Source organism: Notothenia rossii (assembly GCF_949606895.1).
Source record: "Notothenia rossii genome assembly, chromosome: 9".
Classification (NCBI taxonomy): Eukaryota; Metazoa; Chordata; class Actinopteri; order Perciformes; family Nototheniidae; genus Notothenia; species Notothenia rossii.
The window spans coordinates 10191280-10217549 of record NC_136907.1 but is presented as its reverse complement, the minus strand read 5'-3'; the positions used below and the strand labels follow the sequence as shown (position 1 = coordinate 10217549).

The 26270-nt window shown below is 41.4% G+C and overlaps 1 protein-coding gene across 4 annotated transcripts in view; it reads left to right on the top strand.

Annotated features, from left to right (window-relative positions):
* Nucleotides 1-1134: 1134 nt before the first annotated feature.
* ltbp3 (latent transforming growth factor beta binding protein 3) overlaps nt 1135-26270 on the top strand; it is a 33000-nt gene continuing 7864 nt past the window's right edge. For 2 of the 4 annotated variants that reach the window (XM_079648389.1, XM_079648386.1), the window contains exons 1-18: nt 1135-1698; nt 14647-14913; nt 15039-15202; nt 15295-15400; nt 16981-17067; nt 17576-17692; nt 17803-17958; nt 18440-18547; nt 18661-18723; nt 19339-19416; nt 20159-20287; nt 21996-22127; nt 22211-22339; nt 22514-22633; nt 23510-23629; nt 24127-24249; nt 25555-25674; nt 25976-26104. In XM_079648389.1, the coding sequence (XP_079504515.1) occupies nt 1461-1698; nt 14647-14913; nt 15039-15202; nt 15295-15400; nt 16981-17067; nt 17576-17692; nt 17803-17958; nt 18440-18547; nt 18661-18723; nt 19339-19416; nt 20159-20287; nt 21996-22127; nt 22211-22339; nt 22514-22633; nt 23510-23629; nt 24127-24249; nt 25555-25674; nt 25976-26104 (2386 nt within the window). In that variant the 5' untranslated portion in view covers nt 1135-1460. The remainder of the gene's footprint in view (nt 1699-14646; nt 14914-15038; nt 15203-15294; nt 15401-16980; nt 17068-17575; nt 17693-17802; nt 17959-18439; nt 18548-18660; nt 18724-19338; nt 19417-20158; nt 20288-21995; nt 22128-22210; nt 22340-22513; nt 22634-23509; nt 23630-24126; nt 24250-25554; nt 25675-25975; nt 26105-26270) is intronic. The other 2 variants (XM_079648387.1, XM_079648388.1) reach the window with 2 other exon arrangements.

Genomic DNA, 26270 nt, shown 5'->3' with positions numbered 1-26270 from the left:
CCCCTTGTCCCTGTGACCCCAACATTTTCACATTTTTTATTGTTACGTCGTGTGATTGACTTTTCCCAGGCATAAGTTTAACATATGACTGAAATTAGGTTTTCAGACAGTCTTAGGAACTTTTCACCCTCTATCTGAAACAACAGCTGCTCTGATTGGTTAGCTGGCCGGCTCTGCTGTGAGTGGACGACTAAGAGATTTCCCTTGGCCTAAAATGTGTTGGAATGCTAGCCAGTAAAAGTGCAGGTGTTACATAGTGATGTCATTATGTTACGGAAGAATGGAGGCGTTTCAGGCAGGGGAGGGAACTTTTGGATTTTAGGCTTTGCAGACCATTTACTGTACATGCATACACACCTATAATACTTCACAGAAAAGGGAAAACCCCCAAAAGCATAAGGCCTCTTTTAAGTGTTGACAAGGACAAGAAAAAAGCAGTTTCCTTGGTATCTGATGGTGAATTTGTACATTTAAAGTGCAACATTTTCGATAGATGAACCGACATGATGTGTGAAACTGACCTGTGGAACTCATCACATCATGTAACACACATCTGTAAAGCTGTAGTGCAGATGTCACATATTTTTCCTATACCTACATTTTGAACTATCACGAGACAGAAACCAGATGTCCACCTAGCTGTATCCTTACAGGTGGAGTAACCCCTGATGCTGACCTCAGCATGAACCCCATGACCTACCATAAAATGTCTACACATTTTGCTATGTCTGAAACTTGGAAAACGTTTTTATTGACATGATATAGTAATATAGTTACTGTAGTCTGATCAAATAATAAGTTATATAGAGATAATGCAGGGTCTATAATGTATCTGATATATAAGTTTCTATAGCAAGACAAATGCACATTGTAATACTTGTGTAGCCTATATCAGAAACTAATCAAACACAATACAGATCAGTATTTCTTAATTATCAGAGTGACACACACAGCTGTACGGATTTGATTTGAAGAGTGTGTGTGGAGAGGAGAGGAGGGGGTGTTAGTTAGTATGGAGAAATAACCAACAAGGAAACCACTTTCAGCTTCGCTGCTGCACCGCCTGGCTGGCCCGCTGCCAGCTTTCTCCAGAGAGGGTTGGCTCACCCCTTCTCCTCCTCTCCTCCTCCCTTCTTTCTCTCCCAATCCCACATACGCACTCTCTCCAAAGCAACAGGCGAGAAGAAGGAAGGAGCGACCCAAAAAGCGAGGGCAACTTTTCAAAAAACTACTGCAACGAGGGAAACTTTTCTTAAAGATGTCCAACGTGTCGGTTTTGCTGACGGATTGATTGTTTTTTTTAAAAGGAGAAATCAGGAGGGGAGGACGCGCTTTTTTTTCTTCTGCTTCCACCGTATGAAACGTCACAAATCTGCCTGGGTTTTTACAGAGCAGGCGCTTTTGAGCTGGAGTGATTTAATGTCCCCGGGTCTCTGTGCAGGGCAGTGAAGGATGCCAGGATGCCCCCTCTGATCGCCCATCTGCTGGTCATCTGGCTGAGCGTCCACAGGCTGGTGTGGTGCACGGAGCGCTCCTCCACCCGGGAGCGCTTCAAGGTGGTCATCTCTCCTCTCATCTGCAAGAGGATCTGTGTTAAGGGCCAGTGTCAGGATACCTGCGAGCAGGGCAACAACACCACGCTGATCGCGGAGAACGGCCAGGTGGCAGACACGCTCATCGGACAGGGTTTCAGGGTCGGTGAGTGGAACAATGCTGTTTATTTACAGGCGGATATAATGAGGCCGCCGAGATTAACTAATAGTGCTGCTCTGACCTCTGGGGTTAGTTTATCCTCTGTGGGGAGAAAAGGGAGCCCTGTTTGGTTTGCTTATAAATGGTGCTTTTCTGTACATTTATAAAAAAAAACGTGACAGAGCCTATTAAGATGTACTTTATAACTAGCTTTTTAACACTTTCAGACATTATTATTGGACAATAACTAGCCTATACTTTGAATCGTTAATGGGAACAATAAAAGTGCCAACCATGAAACTCTCCATAAAATGCTCAAAATGGGCCCTGTTATAACAAGTCAATGCTGGAAAAAGTATTACAGCAACTTCCTAATCAACTCAAAAATAACTACTTGACTTTATTGCAAGGAAAAGTCTTGCTCAATGCTTGTGGATTGTTACTTCAGAAAAAGTATATTAGTGATAGAAAAAAAGTACATTAAAGCGAAACCCCTTTTAATGTCTTTGAGTTAGATTGTCGTTCATTGAGGAGCTGTTTGGTTTGCAAAATGTTAGAAAATGTATTTCGACATGTGTTTCCCAAAGCCCAATATGTATTTCCCAAATGTTCTGAACAAGTCAAACATATACAGTTTACTGTCACAGAAGAGTAAAGAAACCTCACCCTAATATTTGAGAAGATATTTTTGACTTTTTCAAACCAAAACAAATCAAACCAAATAATCTTACCATATTGCATATGAACTGCATATGTATCAACATATGTTACTAAGTCCTTTAACATTGAAATAGAGTACAAATACTGCCACATAAAAATGACAATAATCCCTTTAAAGGTCATTATCTTCTTTATAACTTACAGTACATCAATTTGACACCAGCCTATTAATCCACCTTGAATACATGTCATTAAAATGTATGCCGAGTGGGAATAAACTCTGCTCTGCAAATAAATAGGTGACTACTATGAGGTGGGCTGGGTTTACCCTACACAACTGGAAAATGTTTCCATATTACACTTTAATTACTGAGGCATGGCTCATTACATAGCATATAAATCTGCTCCTAGATCTATACTTCCCCTCTGACTCAAGTGTCTAGTTGGCATGAGAGGAGCCTTTCTGCCGTATCAGATCAGCTGTGGTGAGATGTGGAGCCGCACAGTCTGCGTCAGGCTCCGGCCCAGAACTGGATTTCACTGCTCCACTTCTCTCTTACTCGCTGTACAGAATAAGAAGCTAAATAAGAAAATGATGTGCCTGAGTTGGTCTGTTGTGAGTAAGAAGGAGCTTCTTCTGTGGAGGACAGAATGTTGTCTCTTTTTCACCACATTTGATATAAACCCCATATTCAGATAACATTTAACCCATCGCAGCATAATGTGATCAGGCAACAGCTTTATTTCTGTGGTCCTCACACTGGCATCTTCTTTTCTGGAAGATAAAAAGTACAATCAACTGAAACAATCCCAAAAGTTATATCCGTCTAACTTAAAAACAACTTGTTTTCCTCCTAAACTGTCGGTGGTGATTGCGTCCAGAGTTTAAAGCCGCTCTGGATGCTTACACAGGTTTGGATTATCAAGGGGAAGCTAAACTGCAATGCTACTGAATGAGGAATATATAGATATAAATAGGCCATCCAAGGCTATGGAAAGCCGAGAGAGCAAATCATCAGCAAATATTTGATAATTGCTGCGGGGTTGTGTTGCTTTTTCGGTCATACAGATCTCCAGATGTTTTCATTGGTTTGCTGTAGTGGAAAGAAGCAGGCTGCATTTAATCGAGGTCAAGTGAATCCTCCTCGTTTTGCCTTGGCAGGATTCTTCCTCCTTGACACCATGCAGTGCTGTGGAGTCAGAGCATTGGCTCTGCTGCCTCTTCTCCCCCGACTTCTTTGTGGTGCATCACGTTTTGAAGCTTCTGTGTCAAATAATTTAGGAGAGACATTTTAGATTCCTGGAATGCCTCATGCTGCTTTACATTGGGTCTGTGCAGTGAAGCTCTACAGTCACCTGTCTCCTGGGTTTCACAGGCAAAGCATCTGAAAGAGATTTTAAATGGGTCTATTAGTTTTTTTTGTGGCAAAGGGGATAGAGGGTTCATCTTGGATTGGAGAGGAGAAGTGTGTTGTTCAGTTTGAGAGCTGGAATGTGGTGTGGACAAGTGGAAATGTCTCTCTCCCGTGTTAAAACGGCCATGCCTGTAGCAGAAACAATATGAAGACTTTTCCATATTTGTGCTGTTGTGACGTGAGCACCGCGAGACCCAAACTAAGTCAATCTTTCCTCCACAGAAATGTATTTCCTGTCAGTGTGTGCAGAATGCCTTTCAGTGCATGAGCTTCAATCTGCTCACGGTTTTTCACAGACGGTAAAATTCAACACTGGAATTTAAGTGGACAGGCAGGCGATCAAGAAACAGTCAGTTTTGAGTAGATATCTGGGATTTCTGCCAGCAGATGAACTCTTTTTCGGTCCATTACCTTGAGTCATAGAGAGAGACTTCATTGAGCAGTTTAACATGGAAAAGTGACCGACAGCTTGGGAATAAGAAACTGGGGACATTGCTGTTACATGGTTTACATCTGCTCCGAACCATTTGAAATCCTAACGGCATGTTTACAGGATCATAAATAAATAGAACCTTACATTTAAGTTGGATGGTGGTTAAACATCTGTAGAGCAAAGTAGAGGAGTCAAGATGTCAGTGTTGGCAGATGATCTAAGGAATTGTTTTGCCATTGTTCACGTATTCATCCACAGCACATTCTCTTCACTGTGCTACGAAACAGAGACAAGAAAGCAAAGATTTAATGTTTACATATCTTTTTGTCATGCTAGCCGTGTGGCTCTTTGTATTGCAAATATTTGTCTGTAGGTCAGTCCTTTTGGTTCCAAACTCAAATATGTCAACTATATTGAATGGATTGCTATGAAATTTGGTACAGACTAGTGTTTGAAGGGTTTGTGTTCAAATGGACTATGCAGATATTTAGAAAGCAGGGCAGACAATGTATAATGCTGATATATCGTTACATTTTGTTGCTCTTTTTATTTGTTTAATTAACACTCACTTTCTGCAATGTCTCTGTTTTCTTAAGTAGATCTCCACTCTGCCTGTCGTGCACTTATTTTTGAATGAAAAATGTGCACATGGTTGTCAAAGTACCTCACTTCAACAACAACTCATGAATGAAAAATTAGTTTAGGTCACTGAACAACAGAACTTATACACGGAAGCAACATCTCTTAGTCACATTATGTAACCCTGGATAAATAAATAACACATTATCATTGTCAGTGTAATGGACTTTATTGGTGTTGGCACATTGACATTTTTAAATAGTGAGGGTGACATTTGTGGTTATGTGTAAAATGCCTTCATAACAATTGGACTGGTTGCTATGAAACATAGATATTCTTGTCCCCCTCAGGATGAATTAAGGCTTTTTAGAGGGACCCTAAACAGTAAATGGTTACATTAAAAACATTCACTCGCTACAGATACATGAAGACAAATCGGCAACTCTTCTGCGCTTTGTGTCCTATGTGAGAGATCTTACACACACACGGTCAGGGATTACAGAATATCTGTTCTGGTTAAGTAGGAAGCAGTTAGACTAAGTACTTGGCTATTTAATATATAGTATACAGCATACATCATAGCATAATCATTATTTTACACATGTTCTCTGAGCTCAAGCATACATTGCAAATAACATGCGACTTGCTTTCTCATTGAGTGAACACTCACACAACTAATCTACATTCTGCAGTGAAGATGATATATGCCTGATATGCTCTGGTCATATGTTTCCAGGGATCCACATGACATCTCATTGATATATCCATATATCAAAACACACTTCCTAAAACTGATAAAAGCACGGAAACTTGAAAGCCTCCCAGCCATGTTGGCAGGAAGATTAAAGTAGGCGTTTACAGCCTGATTCGACTTTTTCTTGGATTCTACATCATATCAAGTCATCTTCGGAATCTGTGGGGGCAGTATCAGCATTTATGTCGAGAATAGGATGGATGGTCTTGCAAGTCTCATTAGTAAAACATTGTAAAAATCCTATCGCATGTCCTCCTCCATGTCTCTATGCAACCTGAACCTGTTTACCGACAGTTAAGGACTGTCTTTGTAATTATGTCCATGTGTTTGGCCGACAAAATATCCAACGGCCAACTTATTCAATCCTTAGCACGCGGAAGCTTGGTGTAAATTGCAGGATCGGGTGAAGTAGAGATGTTTTTCTGCTAAGTGTTTTTGTTTATGTGCGAGCATCTGCCTCACACTTTGACCACTTGTAAAAGAAGTAGTTCAAAGACATCCTTTCAAAAAGATTCTGTATCCGTGCACATGCCTTGACCTTTTTTCAAACTAGAAATAGTTTCTTTTTTTCTTGCCGTTGCCAGCAGAGAGGCATCCCATCCATCAGCCTCACTGACAGCAGCTGCTCTCTCTTCTGCATCTCGACACCATCTCTTTTCTATCGGGGCTCCAGACATCCAGGCTACTCTAGATTATCCTTTTTTTTCTGGAATAACTTAAAGCATGGGGCCTCACGTTGCACAGGAAGTGGTTTTATCATATCCCGGTCTGGTCTGGTCTCCCCTAAAATGGGCATCATGAGAAGTGGATATGGCTATTTCAGGATTTCCCATGTGGTTCTGTATTTAGAGTAAAATGACAGTAGTAGCCCTGTGGTTTGTTTTGGTTTGCCCTTGGCATGGGTCAGAGTTCCATGGGAGCCTGAAAATATAGACAAGTTCCTTAAATACAACAGACAGAGCCGGTTGTGCTTTCTCTCTGTTTAGAGTTTATTTTACCCTTCAAAGCCCTCTGCTCTTCCCCACACACTCTTCTTTCTCTCATGGCAGAATTTGGAGAAGGCGGTCTAACACAGGCAACCAAAAACCTGCAGCACTCCGTAGGTTGGACTGAGCTCAGTGGAGAAGCTGGGCCCGGCTCCCATACTCACACCCCCTCAATCACAAACCCATGTGCGAGAGGCTCCTGCACATTCATATGCGCCTTTGAAATTATGAGAGCTTCCACCTTTTGATCATATGCGCATTTATCATGACTAGTTATATGCTGCTCATTAGCTCTTGTTAGGGGAGTTAGGGAGTTTTAATATTTATGGATGCACATTCTGTCACCTATCCCGGTCTATTTATGCATGTTGTGAAAATAACACAAGGGTATTTGGGATCCACCAGCCTCATTAACCCTTCTATCACTGTGTCGAAAGTGGACACTATCACTAAGTAGACAAACTATAAATGCTATGGGTGTATGCATATGAACACAGTCTTGTATGTATGAATAGTTGAGTATGATCTTCTTGGAAATACTCAAGGTACTATTCAAAGAATAATTTTCATGTGAATAAATAGTATCTCTCCATACTTTAAAGCAGCCCAACATTGTGATATATGAATTATGTTGTTAAAAGGGTTAAATCCACAGTCTCATCCATCAGGATTAGAGTGAAAATCCCCCTGATCTGAGCAGGGGTTTCATTATGGAAACAAAGCAACAATTAGTCGGTTTTTTTGTAACGTCACAAGAGAAGTGTGTGTGTGTGTGTGTGTGTGTGTGTGTGTGTGTGTGTGTGTGTGTGTGTGTGTGTGTGTGTGTGTGTGTGTGTGTGTGTGTGTGTGTGTGTGTGTGTGTGTGTGTGTGGCCTAGCATTACAATACTCTTGGGGACCTAAATATGTTTACACAGTCACGTGTGGAGACTCGCCTCCCTTATGGGGACAAAATGGAGGTGAATCATTAATTTTAGGGTGAAGACTTGGTTAGGGTTAGGCATGTGTTGGTTATGGTCAAGGTTAAGATAAGTCTCCAGGAAATGCATGTAAGTCAATGTAATGTCCCCTGAAGTGATGTATATATGGTGTGTGTGTGTGGGGGTGGCCTAGCATTGCTATACTTGTGGGGGCCTACATATGTTTACACAGTCACGTGTGGGGACTCGCCTCCCTTATGGGGACAAAATGGAGGTGAATCATTCATTTTAGGGTGAAGACTTGGTTAGGGTAAGGTTAAGGGTTAGGGTTAGGCATGTGTTGGTTATGGTCAAGGTTAGGATAAGTCTCCAGGACATGCATGTAAGTCAATGTAATGTCCCCTGAAGTGATGTATACATGGTGTGTGTGTGTGTGTGTGTGTGTGTGTGTGTGTGTGTGTGTGTGTGTGTGTGTGTGTGTGTGTGTGTGTGTGTGTGTGTGTGTGTGTGTGCGCGTGTTTGTGCCTGAGTGTGTTTGGTGCTCAGGAGCAGTGTACTAAACCCGGCTCAAACAAACAGCCTTCTTTGCCATCTTTAACACTCTCCTCCCATTTGCTTAGCGAGGGGGAGAAACGGAACAGTTATTTAAAGCCGCGCAGAGGAATGCGAGCGCTAGGGACTGCAACCACACCGTGCAGGACCTTAGCTGTAGCGATTAGCCAGGGTAAACAGAAAAACATGAACTCTGCCAGCGCCTGGGAGTGAGCAGCCCAGAGACATTACCTGCCACGCGCTGCAGTGCAGGTATCTGACATAATCTCAACAGAGCACCGTCAGCACTGCTCTACCTGCCTGCCCTCCGGTTCCTTTCACTGGAGCTTTTAGGCACTCATTATATGACATCATCACTATCTGTGCCGAGATCCTGTCTGACTCTCTGGCTCTCTTTCCACAAACATCTCTGCCAGAGAGGAGTGACAGGGTAACGCTGGACTCGTGCCCACCCAAGAGCTATGGAAGCCATACCGCATATTTGCATGACATGTGAAAATCGCATTGTGCAAGTTTGATTTTGATTTGTATAAGTGCAAACCTCCTTCCTGAGATTCCTTCTTCTTCATGATGGCTGCTTCAGTTTCTTAGTTTTCTCTGCTCATCGTCCCATTTGTGTTAGGGTTAACAAACTGTTGTTTTAGTCGCACTGGGAGAGGTAATGGATGCCTTTGGTGACACTGGTGGACTCTGGCGAAGGGCAGCACCATTGTTTGGATAGCCGAGGCCAAGGCCGCTCAGCTTTGTGGGGGTTGACAGAACGTGGAGGGTTTGCAAGGGGAGGAGGAGTGTGTATGCAGGTTTGTGTTTCAAAAGGCAATGATTATGTCATTTACTCCCAACGTCTGGCTCAGCTGCAAGAGTCCGACCCACTTCATGCGTCGCTCTCTCTCTCGCTCGGTGTGGTATGTGGTCTTTCGGTGCCAGTTGATGGTAGGCGTATTTGGGGATGCGGTTTCCCACTTGGAGCTGATGGTAAAGGGAAGCACGTCATATGATGATAGCCATTCTCTTTCTAAACAGAGACTCCGACAGCAAAGTATTTACATTTGTGGGACTCAGCCGTGGCTTAGTCACGGTAGTCTAAGGTCATTCAAATGGCGTTGGATGGCATAGAAAGACTGTTTATCAAAAGTAGAGACTCACTGTGACGTCACACATTGGTTTGTGGACTACGGTGGCCTTTTGGCTGTCTCCATTTTGTGTTTTTGAAACAAGAAATGCTATGAGAGGATCCAGCCAGTACTACTGCAGATATTTTTAGGCGACTAAAGTGTTACAATTAACCTTTATGAAGTGGAAACACTGTGAAAGGGTTAAAGTTCAAAGGCAAAAACAAAGAGAGCTCCCAAAAAACACTGTGGTAGGGAAGTGTCAATCACAAGATAGCCAAACCCTACGAATACGCAGACTTATTATCTATTTTTCTGGAAATTCCCAAAATGAACACCATGCTGAATTGAAGAAGACATACAGCTACAGAGCAATACAGCTTGAGGCAAAAAACTCTTTGTTCAAATGATTACTGAGGTAATAAATCAAGTAAGAAGCATTTTTTACTTATACAGTATTTTCAAGCTTCACTTCTTCCATTACAACATAGGTTGCCGATTCCAGCAAGCTGAGAAAGGTTGCATTTATGGTACATGTGCCAGAACAAAAGCTGAGGGCGAGAAGATTGCAGATATTGTTGTTGAAAATCCTACAAAAGATGGCTTTTCATTAGACTGAAGGACTAACAACTCTATAAAACAGATAAGATAATATCTTGTTTGTTTTAGATGTATAAAACTTTAACTTGTCAAAAGAGTTGTTGACGTTTTATTGGGTTATATTTGTCGAACCTCTTCTTGGCCAGGAACATTGACTTCCTGGAGACGACATGTAAAAGTGAATATTTGTAGAAGTATCATATCAAAATATATGTATCTCTCTACTGAAGATTTTAACTACTGTTGACCAAAACTCTTATGGCATCCATTTTTAAATTTCAGAATGGGGTGGTTCTGACTGAATCAAAGTGAAACTGATTGGTCTGCATCATCGGGTACATTTCAATTGTTGCCCCACGGTTGAAAGAAAGCGACAGATCAGGCCATTGTAACATCTGGGAGATATTGTCTGCAGTAGCTTTCAGCTCTGCGTGCCGGGGAGCTTCTGAGCTGTGGTTTGTAGGACTGTAATTTGTTGTTTCTGAGCTGGGAGGGTGCGGCTGCGGCGAAAAAAAGGCCGCTGTGCTGGGAGGGGGCTGAAGATGCGTCATCTCCAGACAGACTGACAGACAGGAGTGGGTGGGTGGGTGGTCACAGGGCACTTAGAGGACAACCTTTCCTCCCTTTGTGTTCTTTCTTACTTTCTTTCTTTCTTACTACTCATATTCATGGCTGTGCAAAGACATTCTTCTGTTCTGCTTGCAAAAAAACCACAGATCAGTTTAATTTCCCCCACTACTTGTATTCAGTAAATACTTTAAAAAATCGTTCTCTTACTTTGTCTCCATGTGGCATGCATGGTATATTTTGTGTTACACCAGCCTAGCTTACTTAGCAGTTGAGGAATGCACAGTATGTTTTTCCTTTAAGGAAAAAAAAAAGTCTGGGAATCACAATAATCTCACTGAAACGTCACATTATTTTTTATTCCCCCGATTTTTACATCTCTGCCTCGTTTAGCTTAATTCGCCCACTTTCCCAGATGTATTATACAGTCTATGAAACAGATATGTTCCCACTGTCATTTCATGCTGTAAGGGGATCTGTCTTTCTCCTCACTCGGTGAATAATGACCTCATGAAGACGGGGCTCTCACTCGTATGTCACATGAAACACTCTGACGTGAAGAGATGGAAAACAAAGACTTTTTCCCCCCATTCTTTTTTGTCTCGTTTTTCACTTCAGTTTTCTCTTGGAGTGAGCGCTGCATGGGAAAATTATACGCTTCTTGACTGTCTTGGAAAATACCTTTGAGCCAATATTATATTAGGTTTCCGCAGACAGAAAGGATAGTGTCAACTTTGAGTCTTTTCTTAGCTAGTTCACGTTAATTGAATCACTTTGTCGAGCTCTAAATATCACAAATTAAAGATTAATCATCTTCAAATGAGATGCTGGCTTTTTCTTAACTTTCTCCCTTTTTTTCATGGAAAATAATAATCAAAGTAACAAAACTACTTCACTCCCTCTCCAATCCATTTCTTGCCACAGTCATTCAGACCACCGAATATGTGCGTTTGATTTTTAATAACACACCACCTCTAGACTCAGGAATGCGTTAGATCCATAAAGACAAAGGCGTGGTATGAAAAGAGTGAGACGCTAAACTGACTGACGGCGAGAGTCAATGAGCAGTTTCTGATCATAAATCCTGCTAATGAGTTGATGATTTAAAGGGAAAGTCCGCTGGAAAGTAAAGTCCTTGTTATGATCTCAACTTTAAAGCGTTTTGCTCTTTTCAGTATGTAATGTGGTGCAGTCGTCCAACCACAGCGGCGCTCCAGGAGAGAATACACCCTCCACTTAATAGCTCTCTCACACACACATGGAAGAACACACCCGTTCACATATGAGATCTGCAGAAAACATTAGCCGCTGCATTGCCAGTATTTCTCAAGCTGAAATGAAGGAGGCAGATGTAAGGGAGATCTGCCATTGTGTGTTATGACATCCAAATGATTTATTCGTCTTGGAGCTCTGCAGAAAAAACAACATTAGACACATATTTTATATAGCATCCAATAATCTGGAGGATAAAGGAATAAAGGGCAGTGGTATTACCTCCTGTTGTTGAGAGATTTAGTTTGATCAAAAAGAACAAGAAAAACAGTAACAAAAAAAGAAAAATACAAAAAGGAAAACTAGCTTATGGATATATGAGAAGTGACTTTATTTGATTGTCTAATTCTGGGTTAATAACAGCATTTAGAACTTTATCAATAATGTTAAAAAAAAAAAAGAAACAATGGGTAGCTAAGTTGGAACAGTTGGAATATAGGTTTGTGTGCATGTAAATGGTCTGCAAAGGTTAAAATCCCTGAATTTCCTCCAGATGGAGTTTCTCTCACACACTCCATTGGACTCCTTTGTTTATTTCTGTAACACATTGACATCACTATGCAACACTGGCGCTTTTATTGGCTACTATGCCAACACATTGTACGTGCTAAGGGGCAGGATCTATCTAAGCGGTTGACCAATCACACCGTAGCTGGCCAGCTAACCAATGAGAGCAGACGCCAATGCAATGGTTTTTTAAACAGTACTTTCAGAAGTTGGTCTGATTTGATAGAAGTCTATGACTACTTTTTATTTATTTATTACCTCATTAAACATTTTCCTTATGAGCTTTTGGTCTTGATTGCTATTTTCAAGTTTTCTTCAATAAAGTGTAATGTTTATTTTTTAAATGATGTTCCAATTTAGAGTACAATAAGGATAACCCTGTAAATGCTTTATGGCAGGGCTACCTTGTGAAGTGTCGTCCCGCACTGGGTGTTGTCCCGTTACAGTATCTTCCTAAACTTGTACCCTAAAAGTTAATTAGAAGATTTTAGTGGCATGACACTAACTTTAGCTGTACTCCACCCTCTTGTCTTGGGACGTCATTGACAAACTCAAGGGCTTAAAAAGCATTGTTCCCAAACTAATGGCTGCTGTCTCAGTGACTGTGTCCACTTCTTATGTCGTTTTTGAATGTTACTTTAGATAATTAAGTGGGTTCCAGATTTTTATTTTGGGAAAGAGAAAACGAGGGTATGAGGTTGACGCTCTGTTTCTGCAGAAGCTGGTGTTTGTCAGGATTGTAGAAGGAGGTGTGCTGGCAGCTGTGTATTGTACTTTGCACTATATTTCATGTCATCACAGTGACTTAATTTCACAAACAGATCTCTTTCTCACGGCCCGCGTCCCTGACTCCACCCATAAAATCTGTAATATGATTCCCTTATTTTCTTCTTTGTTCATTAGCATTGACCCTGACCATTCTTCATTCAGACACCTTTTCATCCAGACGGGGCCTCAGCCCAGACTTTCCTTACAGTGCTTCCTCTCTCCAGTCTCTGTGGGTTCAGATTGTGTAATCACGTTTGGAAAATACTTTATTTTCCTGACTTTCTGTCTGCTATCCTTATTTTCAACCCCCGCATCTTTCCTAGTTTCCTCTCGTTCTAAATCCAGTGCTGAGACTAAATCTGAACCCTGGAAACGAGCTCTTAAATGTTCCGCCTCCACAGTCTGTGCTGCTCACCTTCTTTTCCCCGCCATACCTGAGACTTCAGTCTGATTCTGCATGTTGCTGCCTGTTCTCAGTCCTGGCGGTTAAAGACCACTGTCACATGCTGTTAGGCAGTGAAAGGCTGCTTCTGAAGTATCCATTTAGCTTCAGATTTAAACATTTTAACCCACCAGTCGGGTGTTTAATTTATGTCCTTTTAATTTTCCTACCAGACTTTCACTATGCAAGGATGTCCCTGCTGTGTTTAAAGTGATCTTGTCCCCCAATTACGCCACAGCCCAGACTCCCTGGCAGTCCATGTCTAATAACTTCCATGTGCATACACTTGGCGCAGCAGCAAAAAGAGGCCTCCTATCCTATTTCTCCTCACCTCTTCTCTCCTCTCCTCACCTCTCGCCGTCTCCCTCACCCCTCCTCTGTCAGGCTGAGGTTTTGTGTGTGTGTTAAAGCTCAAACTTCACCGATTAGCAGATCGAAATGGCAACAAGAAGTACCAGCTTGAAAATATGCTAAATGTACCTCTGTTTAGAAGTGTTTGTTGTCTTATGGTGCTTAATTGGAATGCAGATAATTAAAAAGCGACTGGTCGACTGGTAGTAAAACAAGTTGTTGTTAAAGCAAGTTGTTTTTAAAGTGATAATATTTGGGATCTTTTAAACCGACATTTTAAGAAGGAAACCTATTTTTCTCAGGGATAATGGCTCAGGTATCCCAAAATGTTGAATGTATGTGTAATCTCACATACTATGAATTCCGACATGTCGTGGACTTTCAGCATTACATCTTTAATGATGGTCGTGCCATAGTAGCATTGTTTGGTTTCACTTTTTTCTTTTTCTCTGGATTCCTTCCCTGCAGTTTTCCCCACAGTATTGCTCGCTCTCAATTTCCTCTGATTGTTCTATTGTGGATATTTAAAAAACAACTGGACTCAACAAAAGCTCCCCATAAAACGGCTGTGAATACTGCACTTGCCATGAATCTCTCTCCAGCTAGCTACTTTCCCATGCATTTCTAGATCTCTCGCATATGTCAGGATAAAGCTGTTGAACAGATCCATGACTCTACCTGCTGCTGACTGGCTGGAGGGACCTGTTAGTCTGTCAAGCTGATGTGACTTTTACAGTGGTACAGCTCAAAGTGAATCATACCACAAACCTTTTTATTTTGTCTGTCTACCGTATTTGTATGATATAACACAAAATCATCAGCCTGAGTCTCTCCCTGGGGTGAATGGATACAAAATGAGCAATTCCACTCAGACGAGACTCATGAATAACTTCCTTTTTTTGTGTTTCATAACTTCTTATTTACTTATGATGTTCGAGTGTGTGTAAGCATTTCCTTTTCCTCTCAACAGATGTGATTCATAGCTCTGAACTGCTCACCCCTCGGTATGACAAATCTCCCCCTGTCTCTCTCTGCAGTTGTGTGTCCCCTGACGTGTATGAATGGAGGAGTTTGCAGCTCGAGGAAGCACTGCCTTTGCCTGCCTGGCTTCACCGGGCGGCTCTGCCAGTTTCCACTCCATCACACGCAGCAAGCTCAGGCAGCGCGGGGCAACAAGCAGCCCATCTACCCCCTATCTTTGAAGCCAGACATCCATAAGCAACTGGAGCATTTAAGCATATCGCGTACACAGTTGATGCAAACCCACTCAGTTTTCACCCTACCCATGTCACACTCTTCTGAAGGTATCTATCATTCAATACAGATAATGTTAGAGCTTTTGCATCTATCAATTTGATTTGGTTAATGATTAAATATGAGTTTGTGATGCATTTCGTTCCCCCAATGTCTTCTTTTCCTATGTTTTCAGTGCAGTTAAATGTACGTGTTCACCACACACCAGACACCTCTGTAGTCATTCAAGCTCTCGACCAATCAGATGTCAAGCCTCCTCACAAGACAGGGCCTCGGCCGATCCCCTCCAGACACAAACCGAAGGGACGCTGCTTCCAGGAGACCACACCCAAACAAGCTGTGAGTTCACGCTGCAGTCAAAGACAAAGTGAAAAGGCTTTTTATTATTTGTATTTCCAATAATAGCATTTCTCTCTCTCGTCTCGCTTTAGTGCAACAGCACCCCACTTCCTGTTCTGACCAACCAGGAGGATTGCTGCGGCAGCGTCGGGAATTCATGGGGACAACACAAGTGTTACCAGTGCCCCAAACTGCCAAGTGAGTTACAGTTTGGTTTGAGGAATTCATCTTTTGTGTACCTTTTAAATTTCAAGCTACTCTGATTCACTTTTTCCAGCTGTTTGGATGCCAAGTGTAGACTATCTAGTTGTTTTATTCCAATGTCAAAGAACAGCAAATTGTTTATTGAAAGAAGTCCTTTGTTGTTTTTTATCCGGTCTACATCTCGTGTGTTCCTGGGAATGAATTATTGTTTATTGAGCCAAACATTTCAAACATTCCCTGCAATTTTTCCATTTCATCTTATAAAACGATGGCCCTTGATTAAAACAATTTCCATACCGATAAAAATATGAACATGAAAGGTAGTGGTGAGGCGGGTTAGGGAGTGTGTGAACGGTTGGGAATAAAAAAAACGGAGAAATTACGGGAATTACACACAGACGGTGAGACAGAAAAAGAGAATGTGGAAAATAACCCTCCACTTAAGCGTGTTCCTTTGGGCCTGCCCAGTGCAGGACTGTCATCACATTGCTGGAGATTGGATTTCAAGAAAATCTTGGCTACTCACGTTTTTCCACTCCGCTATTATTCCGTCTCTCAGTTCTGACTCACACAATGCAGCCTTTGACAAAACCCGATATACTGTACGTCTGGTTAGTCTTCAGACAACTGGATTCCTGCCCGGAGTAATTTCTGTTTTGTTACATTCATATCCATTTATAAACTTTTTATGAAAATGGTTGATGTAATCTTTACCCTCTTTTATCTTTACCCTTGGCCTTTCACGATGTTTGTGTGGGTGCAGGCTTCCCACAGCGCACTAATAAAACTTACATGTTTTTACTCCCTGATGGAGCGAAGAACAACAGTGTTAGATGTTCAAAGCTCATTTAGGGTTAGAATAATAACGTAATATTGCATTGTTAGTTCAAACCTCATGAAAGACTTTCCTAATTTTTGACAAGCTACTGTACATTTCAACAAAGGCCTCATTAAAGCTGGCATTATTAAGTACAAAGAAAGGCAAAGACAGAAGAAAAGAAAACATTTGGTGAAATTGTCCAATCATAAAATCAAGCAGAATTACTTATTCACATTTTGGGAGGAGATTTTTAAGAGAATAATGTTGTCATCTAACTCAAGCAAGTGTCTTCTCAAGATGTCAACTATTGCTTGTCAAAGTTGACATCTTGTGAAGCTTCTACACTCAATGAAAAAAGGAATGGGTGCTTGAGAGAGAGGTTCAAGCCTTTTTTTCTTTAACACCTCTGGAAACGTAGCCAGTGATTGTGTAAATTACTTGTTGTTTAATTGTCTGTTTCAGAAAGTTACCCAAATTGTTAGTTTTACCTAAAATGAGTTTATTCAGGAAAACAGCATGTGGTGCCGAAAGATAAGCTAAACATCCTGTAAAGTTTTCTGAGATTGTCAAAGCTGAATACTAACAAGAGCTGCAATTCAATATCTATTGCGCTTGTTCAACAACTATTTTTCAAGGGAATTATCGAGTAGAGCTGGTTTGTACGATCCAACCTCAGGCCTCCCCGTTACAGAAACTCACTGGCGTTTTTCTCCCCTTCCCCTCCTGTGCTTTGCCTTGTCTTCTCCATCCTCAGATGCATCAGTCAAGCATACCATTGTGGAAGAGTACGGCTCCACCTGTCCACAGGGCTATAAAAGATTCAACCGCACTCACTGTCAAGGTAAGGATGAAGCTAAACGCTCTGTAGCAAGTACAGGCTGAGTTTGAGAGTTGTTTCTGCTTTATAGAGGCCCTATTCTACTAATTATCAGGTTCATAATTGTTTGTTGTTCCTCTACTGTGACATGTATACATGCTTTAATGTTCAAAAAGCTCCCTTTTCTCACCCTCTGCCTGAAACCAGAGCCCAGTCTGGCTGGCTGTGTTTTGATTGGTCAACAAGTTAGAGATGTTCCACCCCTTAGCCTATCATGTGCAATGTGTTGAAACGCCAGCCAATAAAAGCGTGAGTGTTGCGTAGTGATGTCACTTTGTTACGGAAGAAAACAAAGGGGTTAAAGTCAGGCCATCAGGCAGTCGGGGAGTGTGTGAGAGAGAAACTCCCTGGAGGGAACTTTTGGATTTTAGCAGTGCATGCTCAAAGCCTCTATGTGACAAAGATCTTGTTGCAATAATAAATATTTATCAAAATAACCTTTTTCTTATTTTTTTTCTGACCAACCTGTTAGATATCAACGAGTGCTCGATGCAGGGTGTCTGTCAGAACGGAGACTGTCTGAACACACTGGGCAGCTTCAAATGTACCTGCAAGGCGGGTTGGGTGTTTGACAGGAGTCGATGTGTTGGTGAGAAAAGAGGCCTCTCTCTGCCTTTCACTGGAAATCCACTTGAATAACATTATAGTTTAGTTTCATAGTGGGATTCCCAAATGATTCCCTTTTGTCTCTTCTGTCAGAGTCCCAAGCTGAGCAGGCTCAGTGCTTCCTGATAGCCTCTGTTGTCCGGGGCTGCGAGCACGCGCTGGCCACCCCCCTCACCCAGGAGATGTGCTGCTGCACGGTGGGAAAAGCCTGGGGCCGCAACTGTGAAAGATGTCCTCAGGTGGGCACAGGTGAGTGGACGGAGAGGAGAGCTTACTGGCTGAGAACATTTCCTACTTATTTTTAACGATTAATCGATCAAACTTTATTTATACAGCACTTTTCATACATAAAAGGAAATAAAGTGCTTCAAAAAACTATTCTAACCTCCCCCCCTTCCCAGGCAATACATTCCAAGTAAAACATAACTTTGTGATTAATAAAATACTTAAAACCAATGAACATAAAATAAATAAAATATATAAAATAAATACAAATAAAATGTCGTAATAAATTCCTCTGTCATACTGTTAATTTAAATGGCATATTGGAAATGTTTTGATGTCATATTGGAATATTTATACAATTAATGTATTGTAAGAAACAAGGAAGTTGAGCAATTCAGCCAACATCTGGAATATCTTTAAACTTGCTTCCCTAAGAATTGAGATTATATAAAAGTGAAATTAATTGATTGTGAACTCCTCTCTTCTGATGTGACGTGATGCTCAGTGGCCTTCAGTAAGATCTGCCCTGCTGGGAAAGGATACTTGCTCCAAACTACAATAGAGACCATGGCCTTCCCTCCCATCATCTTCCCCCCTAAGCCCGAAAAGGAGGGTGAGTCCTAAATACGCCTCACACCACTCTTCTCACCTCTCAAACATTTCTGCTTCTGGTTTGTTTAGGACGGATTATGTATATTAACAGTTGCTGTTTCTCATTTATTTTAGATCCACATCCAGAGAAAGTGACTGAACAGCCTCCTACCAGCACTACCAGTCGCCGTGTGCCCGGTAAACTCCCCTCTTCACACTCCATATGGACAATATTAAAAAAACGCTAAATAATTTATGTTAACTACTGGTGCTTAAAGGTGGGGTAGGTAATTTTGGAGAAACCAGCTCGAGTGCGCTCGAATTTGAAAGTACACAACCGGAAAAATCTGCCACTTCCTTACAGAGCCCCTCCTCCAACACACACGAACATGCACATGACCAATGAGGGCACGAGATAAGTTTGTGCACAGATGGAAGGCTGACAGGCAGGTAGGCCATCCAGTTATCTTAGCCGGGCCGGCTAAAATGATTGGTCGTGCTTTTTACAGTACTACGGCTTCCACAGATGATATTTTTGTATGTATTTATTGTCAAAGCATTTAATATATTCATTGCTATCGGGATGTTAAGAGCATTCCATGGAATATAACAAAAAGTGTTTCTGAAATAAATTACATACCCCACCTTTAATGTACTCCACCTGTCAAAATAAGGGGAATGTTTTTGCAACTACTAGTGTAGATAAATGTTCCCCATGTGTGGTGAAGAGAAAAACATCAGGGACTAAAGATCAACATGTCATATTTCCTCCTAAAGTCTGCCCACTTCATCTCTCCTCTGTTGAATCCACAGTTGTTAAACCCACCCCGCCAACAATCGTGAGAATGACCCCAGGCAATGACCCCTTCGAAACACAGACAAAAGTCTTGCGTGAGTTTCCTGCAAACAGACTCAAACATGTATTCTGCTTTAACGTCATAGAGAGTTACTTCTGTAAAGGCTGGTTCATGTTTCATGCGCATCGAAACTGGAAAACCCAGCTCTCATATTCCCCAGTAAGAGAAGATATTGTGGTCCTTCACTCACAAATGACATGTTGACTTTTTCCATGTAACAACATCATTTATGAAAGCATGCAAAAAAGTATTTTGGACCTTGAGGCAATGTCTCCTGATAGAAATCAATAATGAAAGTCTAGCTTAACAGTGAGCAAAGTGTAGTGTGACGCATGCTTCTTAAATCCCTAACAGACGGTTGTGCATGCCTCGTGCATTCAACCATGAAGCATGAATCAGCCTGAAGGCGATGTTCACACTCTTCATGTTTAAGTGTTGACATAACTATTTTTTCGTGCTGGCATTAAGAAGCAGGTTATGTGAGACACTTCATTTTCATAAAAAGAAAAAAAACATTCTTAATTGAGTGTTGGATTTCTACTCATGGGTGTTTTCATCAGCCTCTCTTTGTATTTCTGACTGACACCTGTCGTTGGCTTTGATACAAAGAAGCCAGATGCTTTTAAAAACTTGAATAGTGTGAACATGTTAGCAGCTGAGTGTTACCAGCTTTATATATATATATTAAATAATGATAATATATATTCCCACATACATCTGCTATGTATCTATATATATGTATGTTTATATAAGATGCATGTGCTCCCTCCTTGAAGCAGAGGCAGATGAATGCAGGCTAAGCAGGAACATTTGTGGTCGCGGGGAGTGTGAGAACAGCCTGAACGGCCACATCTGTCACTGTCACCCTGGCTACCATCTCAACCCGCAGAGGAACATCTGTGAGGGTAAGAGACAATGGTAGAGACACGGTGATGGATAGCAAAGAGACATTTCTCCTGAGGTTTCTAATGCATGGATGTCTCCTGGCAAGCATACTCAGTTAGATATATAATTTATATAGAAGGGGATAATTTAACCGTCTATGAATTGTAAGCAGTGGCTCTCATCCTGTCTCCTGGGTTATATATAGATAGTGCTTTTAGATCAGCATTAAAATACTTGTTCTGGCTCTTGGGTGCAATCACTCTCAGTAATGGTTGTTTTCTGAATCAAAAATAGATACATTAGAAGAAATGCTGTGTTTCGGCTGTGGGGGCCCATTCACTTGTGAAATCAAAACTAAAAGTATAAATAATAATAAAATCTCCCATGGAGAATACCTCATCTTGCGAAAAACAGTAAATGCATTTGGTGCTTTTGAAGTGAGTTTTTTAGGTATAAAACAAGCTCTCACCTAGGACTTGGAGATGCATCATGGGAAATGTAGGATCCAGCGATGACAGAGTCTCTAAGCTGTATTAGAGACTGAAAGTCATCTGCTTCTTTGATTTGATGGATTTAAGAAGTGTGACCCCTTTTTAGAAACACAAATCTTATTTTAAAAACAAGAAAGTCATTAAAGGTCCCATGTCATGGCAATTTCTACTGATCATAATTCCATTGTTGAGGTATACTAAAATACATCTATATTGTGCAATTTTCCAAACTCACATTGGTTTCTCATACAGCATCTCTGTGTAGTATGTATGTGTATTCACTCTCTGTCCTAAACGGCTTGTTGGAGCTCCTGCCCCCCCCCCCCCCTCCCTGTGAGCCCAGTGGCCGTCTGCGAGACAGCGAGACACAGCGAAACCCATCCCGAAACACACACACACACCCGCAGCCTGGCTGTGAGTTTGTGTGTGTGCTCAGGCTGAGTTCTGCGGTGTCTCGCTGTCTCGCCGACCCTACACCAGTGAGCCAGCTCACAGTGTCCCGCTCCTCGCAGCAGCGAGCCTCGCAACGTCCCGCCGAGTGGGTGTGTGAGGAAGTCCGCAGATTGGTCCGCGGAGCCGTTACGTTACGTCACTATACCCGAAATACGTCACTATACCCAAGAAGTAAACAATGGAAAGAGAGAAATCCCCAACGAGGCGTTCTGGGGCAGCATAGACAGGTATTTTCTGTGTTTTACTCGCTACAGGGTGTACTTTGAGGGTTTGTGACTCTGCAGACCGTTTACATGCAGAAAAACCTTCATAACACACAAGGGGACGGGTAATAACCAGAAAAGCATGACATGGGCCCTTTAAGACATAAATCACCTTTATAGTTAAACAGTGAATTCATTTCTTTGACAGCTGTAATTTGATTAGTTAAACATAATGTCCCAGCATTTAAAACCCCTAAAAGACTTAAGCAAATAGAATTACAGTTTTGACTGATAATGCTTCTTCTTATGTCTTCTTAGAGTGTAATATATTACTATTTAAACGTAGCTGTGTGTTTTTTATAACATATGTGAATGGACCCGGTAGTAGGTAAGAAGTACTTGATCTAATACATGACGCATATCTAATCACTGAAGAAACAATGCTACAGTCGGTGCTTAAAAACACTTCCTGGAATCAGGGCATTGTTTCCCCTGAGCTCTCCATCCATCTGTTTTCTTTCTAAAGTATTCAACATTTTTTTCATCATGTGTCATCATCGCCCTTCTCTCCTGTTTTCCAGATGATAATGAATGTGATTCAGAACCGTGCGGCCACGGCAGAGGCCTTTGCGTCAACATAGAAGGAGCTTACAAATGCCACTGTCGTCAGGGCTATAAACACATGGTGCAGCATGGGAGACTCAAGTGCGTCGGTAAGTTAGGTTGGCTAAGTTCCATGTTAAAATGTTTTCATCAAATAAGATCCTGCATTGGCTCTATACTTTCTGTTTTACAGACGTGAATGAGTGCTCCAAGCAGGACATCTGTGGTGTCGGGGGAAAGTGTGTGAACCTGCCCGGCTCTTATAAATGTGAATGTCACGGCGGCTTCAGGAGCAAGTCCCACCGTCAGCCAGCATGTGAAGGTATAAGACACTGATTATTATGACAGCTGTGATATCAGTGCACAGGCTTTCCACCTACAAAACACCTATTATTCAGTGTGTCACTATAACATGCTTGCGTCTGTTCTCTGCGTGTGTGCTTGTCGATACTTCTTCAAATCATGGGTTTTTGACACTTCTTCCCACTTATTTCAGACATTAATGAGTGTTTGAGCCCTGACACGTGTCCCAATGAGCAATGTGAGAACACACCAGGCTCATATGAGTGTGTTCCCTGCTTGTCTGGACAAGAGGTCCGCGGGGGCATCTGCTATGGTGAGTGCATCCCTGCCGTTCAGCAACATTCATCACTTAATAGCTGTTTTGTATTCTTCATGTGTGTTTTTTGAGGGGCACTGCCACATTTAGGGCTTTACTATCATGCTTAACATTTAAACAAAAAATGTACTCGCTCCATCAGCGGATGGTTTTGCTTTTAAATCAGCCCATTTTGCTATCTGACTGGTAATAGTCATAAAAAAGGTCTCTGTGGGAAATGACATCACTGATTTATCCACCCAAAGATACTCATTAGTTACAGAGCAGGATAAATCAGTCAGTTTATCATTGTGGTGTAAGGCAACAGGGAAACATCTAAATATTAGTCTATTTTAAGAGAAAATGCTATACCTTAAAATGTTATTTAAATATTTTGCATTTTACGGTTACACATTTGAACTTGTTCAATGGTTTAATGCGCTGTGAATATTGACATCATGTAGGGTTTGTTAAACCTTTATATGGCCTTAATCCAGACAAAAATCTGGTTTTCATGTCTCGTTCATTCAAAGATTTTGAAGGCATCATTGTCATATGCACGATGGCTACAGTGTAGTTTTGAAAAGGACATCTAAAGTGCCAGGCTCTTTTAACAATGCAACATAAATATACGTAAGACATAACACTTTATACACTTTTTTCAGAAAGAAAATAGTGCAAGAACAGAGAACACATCATAATCACAATCAGAAACATCCTCATAAAAGGTTCTACAGACAGAGTTGCCTGCTTTTTGATAGTACTTCTTGCATCTGCTAAGAGAGACCGGCCCCCTGAGTTTCAGCTCATATTACAGCTGGTTCCAAGCAAATGGAGCAGCATAACTAAACACTTTAAAAGATGTATGCTGTAATCTGCTTCATGTTCCACCAGACATTAATGAGTGTCAGAATCCTGGCATCTGTCCTAACGGCCGCTGTGAGAACCTCCCTCGTTCGTACCGCTGCCTGTGCAACGAGGGCTTCTACAATACAGACAACAAAGACTGCAGTGGTGAGTGAACCTAACCTTTACATCACATTAACCTGACGTTACATGCTGTTTGGTGCTCAAGTTGTAATGAGGGATTTTGAATCGCTACTTGTTGGGAAAATACTGAATGTAGCACATGATAAAAAAGGCCCTACGTAGCTGTGTACATGACAGGATGTATGATTACCTAGAAGAGCACCAGGACTGCTTTTAGGAATATGATAGCTATGTGACAACGGTTAACATGATGATTCAGCTGAATCTGAACTAAACATTGTATACTCCTTTGAACCGGTATTCCTCCATCTTGTGACTGTGTAACACCCTCTCTTGTATATGAGCATGTGAAGGACACTGTGTTCAGCTAGTTGTCCCATATGCTCTGTATGTGATGACTACTTCCATTCTTGCAAGGATAATAAATACATGTAACCTGATTATTGAAACTCAAAAAGGTGACGAGTGATATTTTTCTAACACTAGTTCAAAGTTCACACATTTTGCCTTCTCCCAAACAGACATTGATGAGTGTGAGGACTCCAGGCTGTGTGCTAACGGCCGCTGCATCAACACAGAGGGGTCCTTCCAGTGCCAGTGCCACCCGGGGTACCAGCGCACACAGGAGGGCAGCCACTGCGAAGGCATGAAATATTCAACAAACCATTCATTTGAATAGTGTTCACATGCATTAGTGGAAAACAGAGTACAATACAGTACAGTACTGTACTTAAGTACAATTTTGAGGTGTTAATACTTTACCTGAGTATTTTAATTGTATATTGCCTTAGAATTCTACTCCTCTACAACCTAGAAGACAATTTTGTACTTTTTACTCCATTACATTTATCTGACAGTTTTAGATTTAGATTAGATAGAGATTCAGATTATAATCTAATACAATATAAATAAACACTTTGCTGCCAGATTATATGTTAAAATACCCAGCAGCAGGTAAGGTAATACAAAAAGAGATCTGTCTTTACCAGCTAGGATAAACACATGAATGAACCAATAGCCATAATCCAGTCATATGATATTTATGATTTCTGAAATGGGCCTTAAAGCATAATGAATACTTTTACTTTTGGAACTTTAAAGGTGGGGTATGTAATTTATTTCAGAAACACTTTCTGTTACATCCCATGGAATGCTCTTAACATCCCGATAGCAATGGATACATGAAATGTAAATGAAAACATTTCATCTGTGGAAGCCGTAGCGCTGTAAAAAGCACGACCAATCATCTGAGCCGGCCCGGCTAAAGTAACTGGATTGCCTACCTGCCTGTCAGCCTTCCATCTCGTGCATGAATTTATCTCGTGCTTGAATTTATCTCGTGGCCCCTCATTGGTCATGTGCGCGTTCGTGTGTGTTGGAGGAGGGGCTCTGTTAGGAAGTCTGAAGGAAGGGGCAGATTTTTTTCCGGTTGTGTATTTTCAAATTCGAGCGCACTCGAGCTGGTTTCTCCAAAATTACATACCCCACCTTTAAGTATATTTTGACCCAAATACTTTTGTACTTTTTGAATGGAGCCCTTCAAGGTTCTTTATTTAGTCATACGAACATAGCTACAGTGTAGTTATGCCGATGAAATTCTTAGGTCACAGGCTTCTCCAACAGTGCAACACAAAACACAGATAAACAGAAAAATATAAGTAAATACAAAAAGAAAAATAGTTTAAAGAACCAGGCCTGTGTACGAGTATTTTTACAATTTTATATTGCTACTTTTACTTTTTAATATTTGAGTACTTCTTACACTACTGTTTACATGGAACAAAAAAGCAATACTTAAGGCACGAAACTGGTTTTACTCTTGATAAGTAATCAGCACAGGGCTATCTAAACAGAGTGTGAGTGAGTCCAGATCGGTTTGGATCCATTTGTAATATCCTGCTCACTGCATGCTTCACATTCCTACATTGTTTTTGTTTCCTTCCCTTCAGATATCAATGAGTGTGAGAGGCCATCGAACTGTCAGAGGGGCCGCTGCATCAACAACATGGGCTCGTACCACTGTGAGTGCCAGAAGGGCTACACACTGGTGGGAGGAAGGAGATGCCAAGGTCAGCCTCTACAAATCGTATTTGTTACCTCTTTATTATATTATAGGATGTATTCTATTGTTCTGCTATTAACAATCATATTTTGTATAATCTTTATCTTTTGAATTGTCATTGTTTTGCATCGTCACGCTTACTTATGCAACGTTTGTTATTTTTGTATTGCCACATAAGTTGAGGCATAGCGCCAAAAATTGCTGAGGATATTTTAAGAACAAAAAGAACAAAATCTATTTGTTTGCAACTCAGATGGTGTTTGAATTTATACAAATACCCAGAGTGCCATGTGTGATTTCCCTTACAGACATAGACGAATGTGCCGAGGACAGGAGTCTCTGCAAGCCCTTCGGCTCTTGTGAGAACAGACCGGGCTCGTATTTGTGCGCCTGCAACCACGGCTTTGTGCTCTCAGAGGACAAACACAGCTGTGAGGGTAAGCCTGCTCTGAATCCTCCCGTCTTACTGCGGACCCACATTTATCCCGGAGCTTAATCCAGGCCTGAACATTATATCCCTGCTTGTCCCAAACCCAAAACACTTTGGTTCAAACCAATCTGAAGGTCTGATAGTCAAACTATTTTTAATAAATGGTTATATAA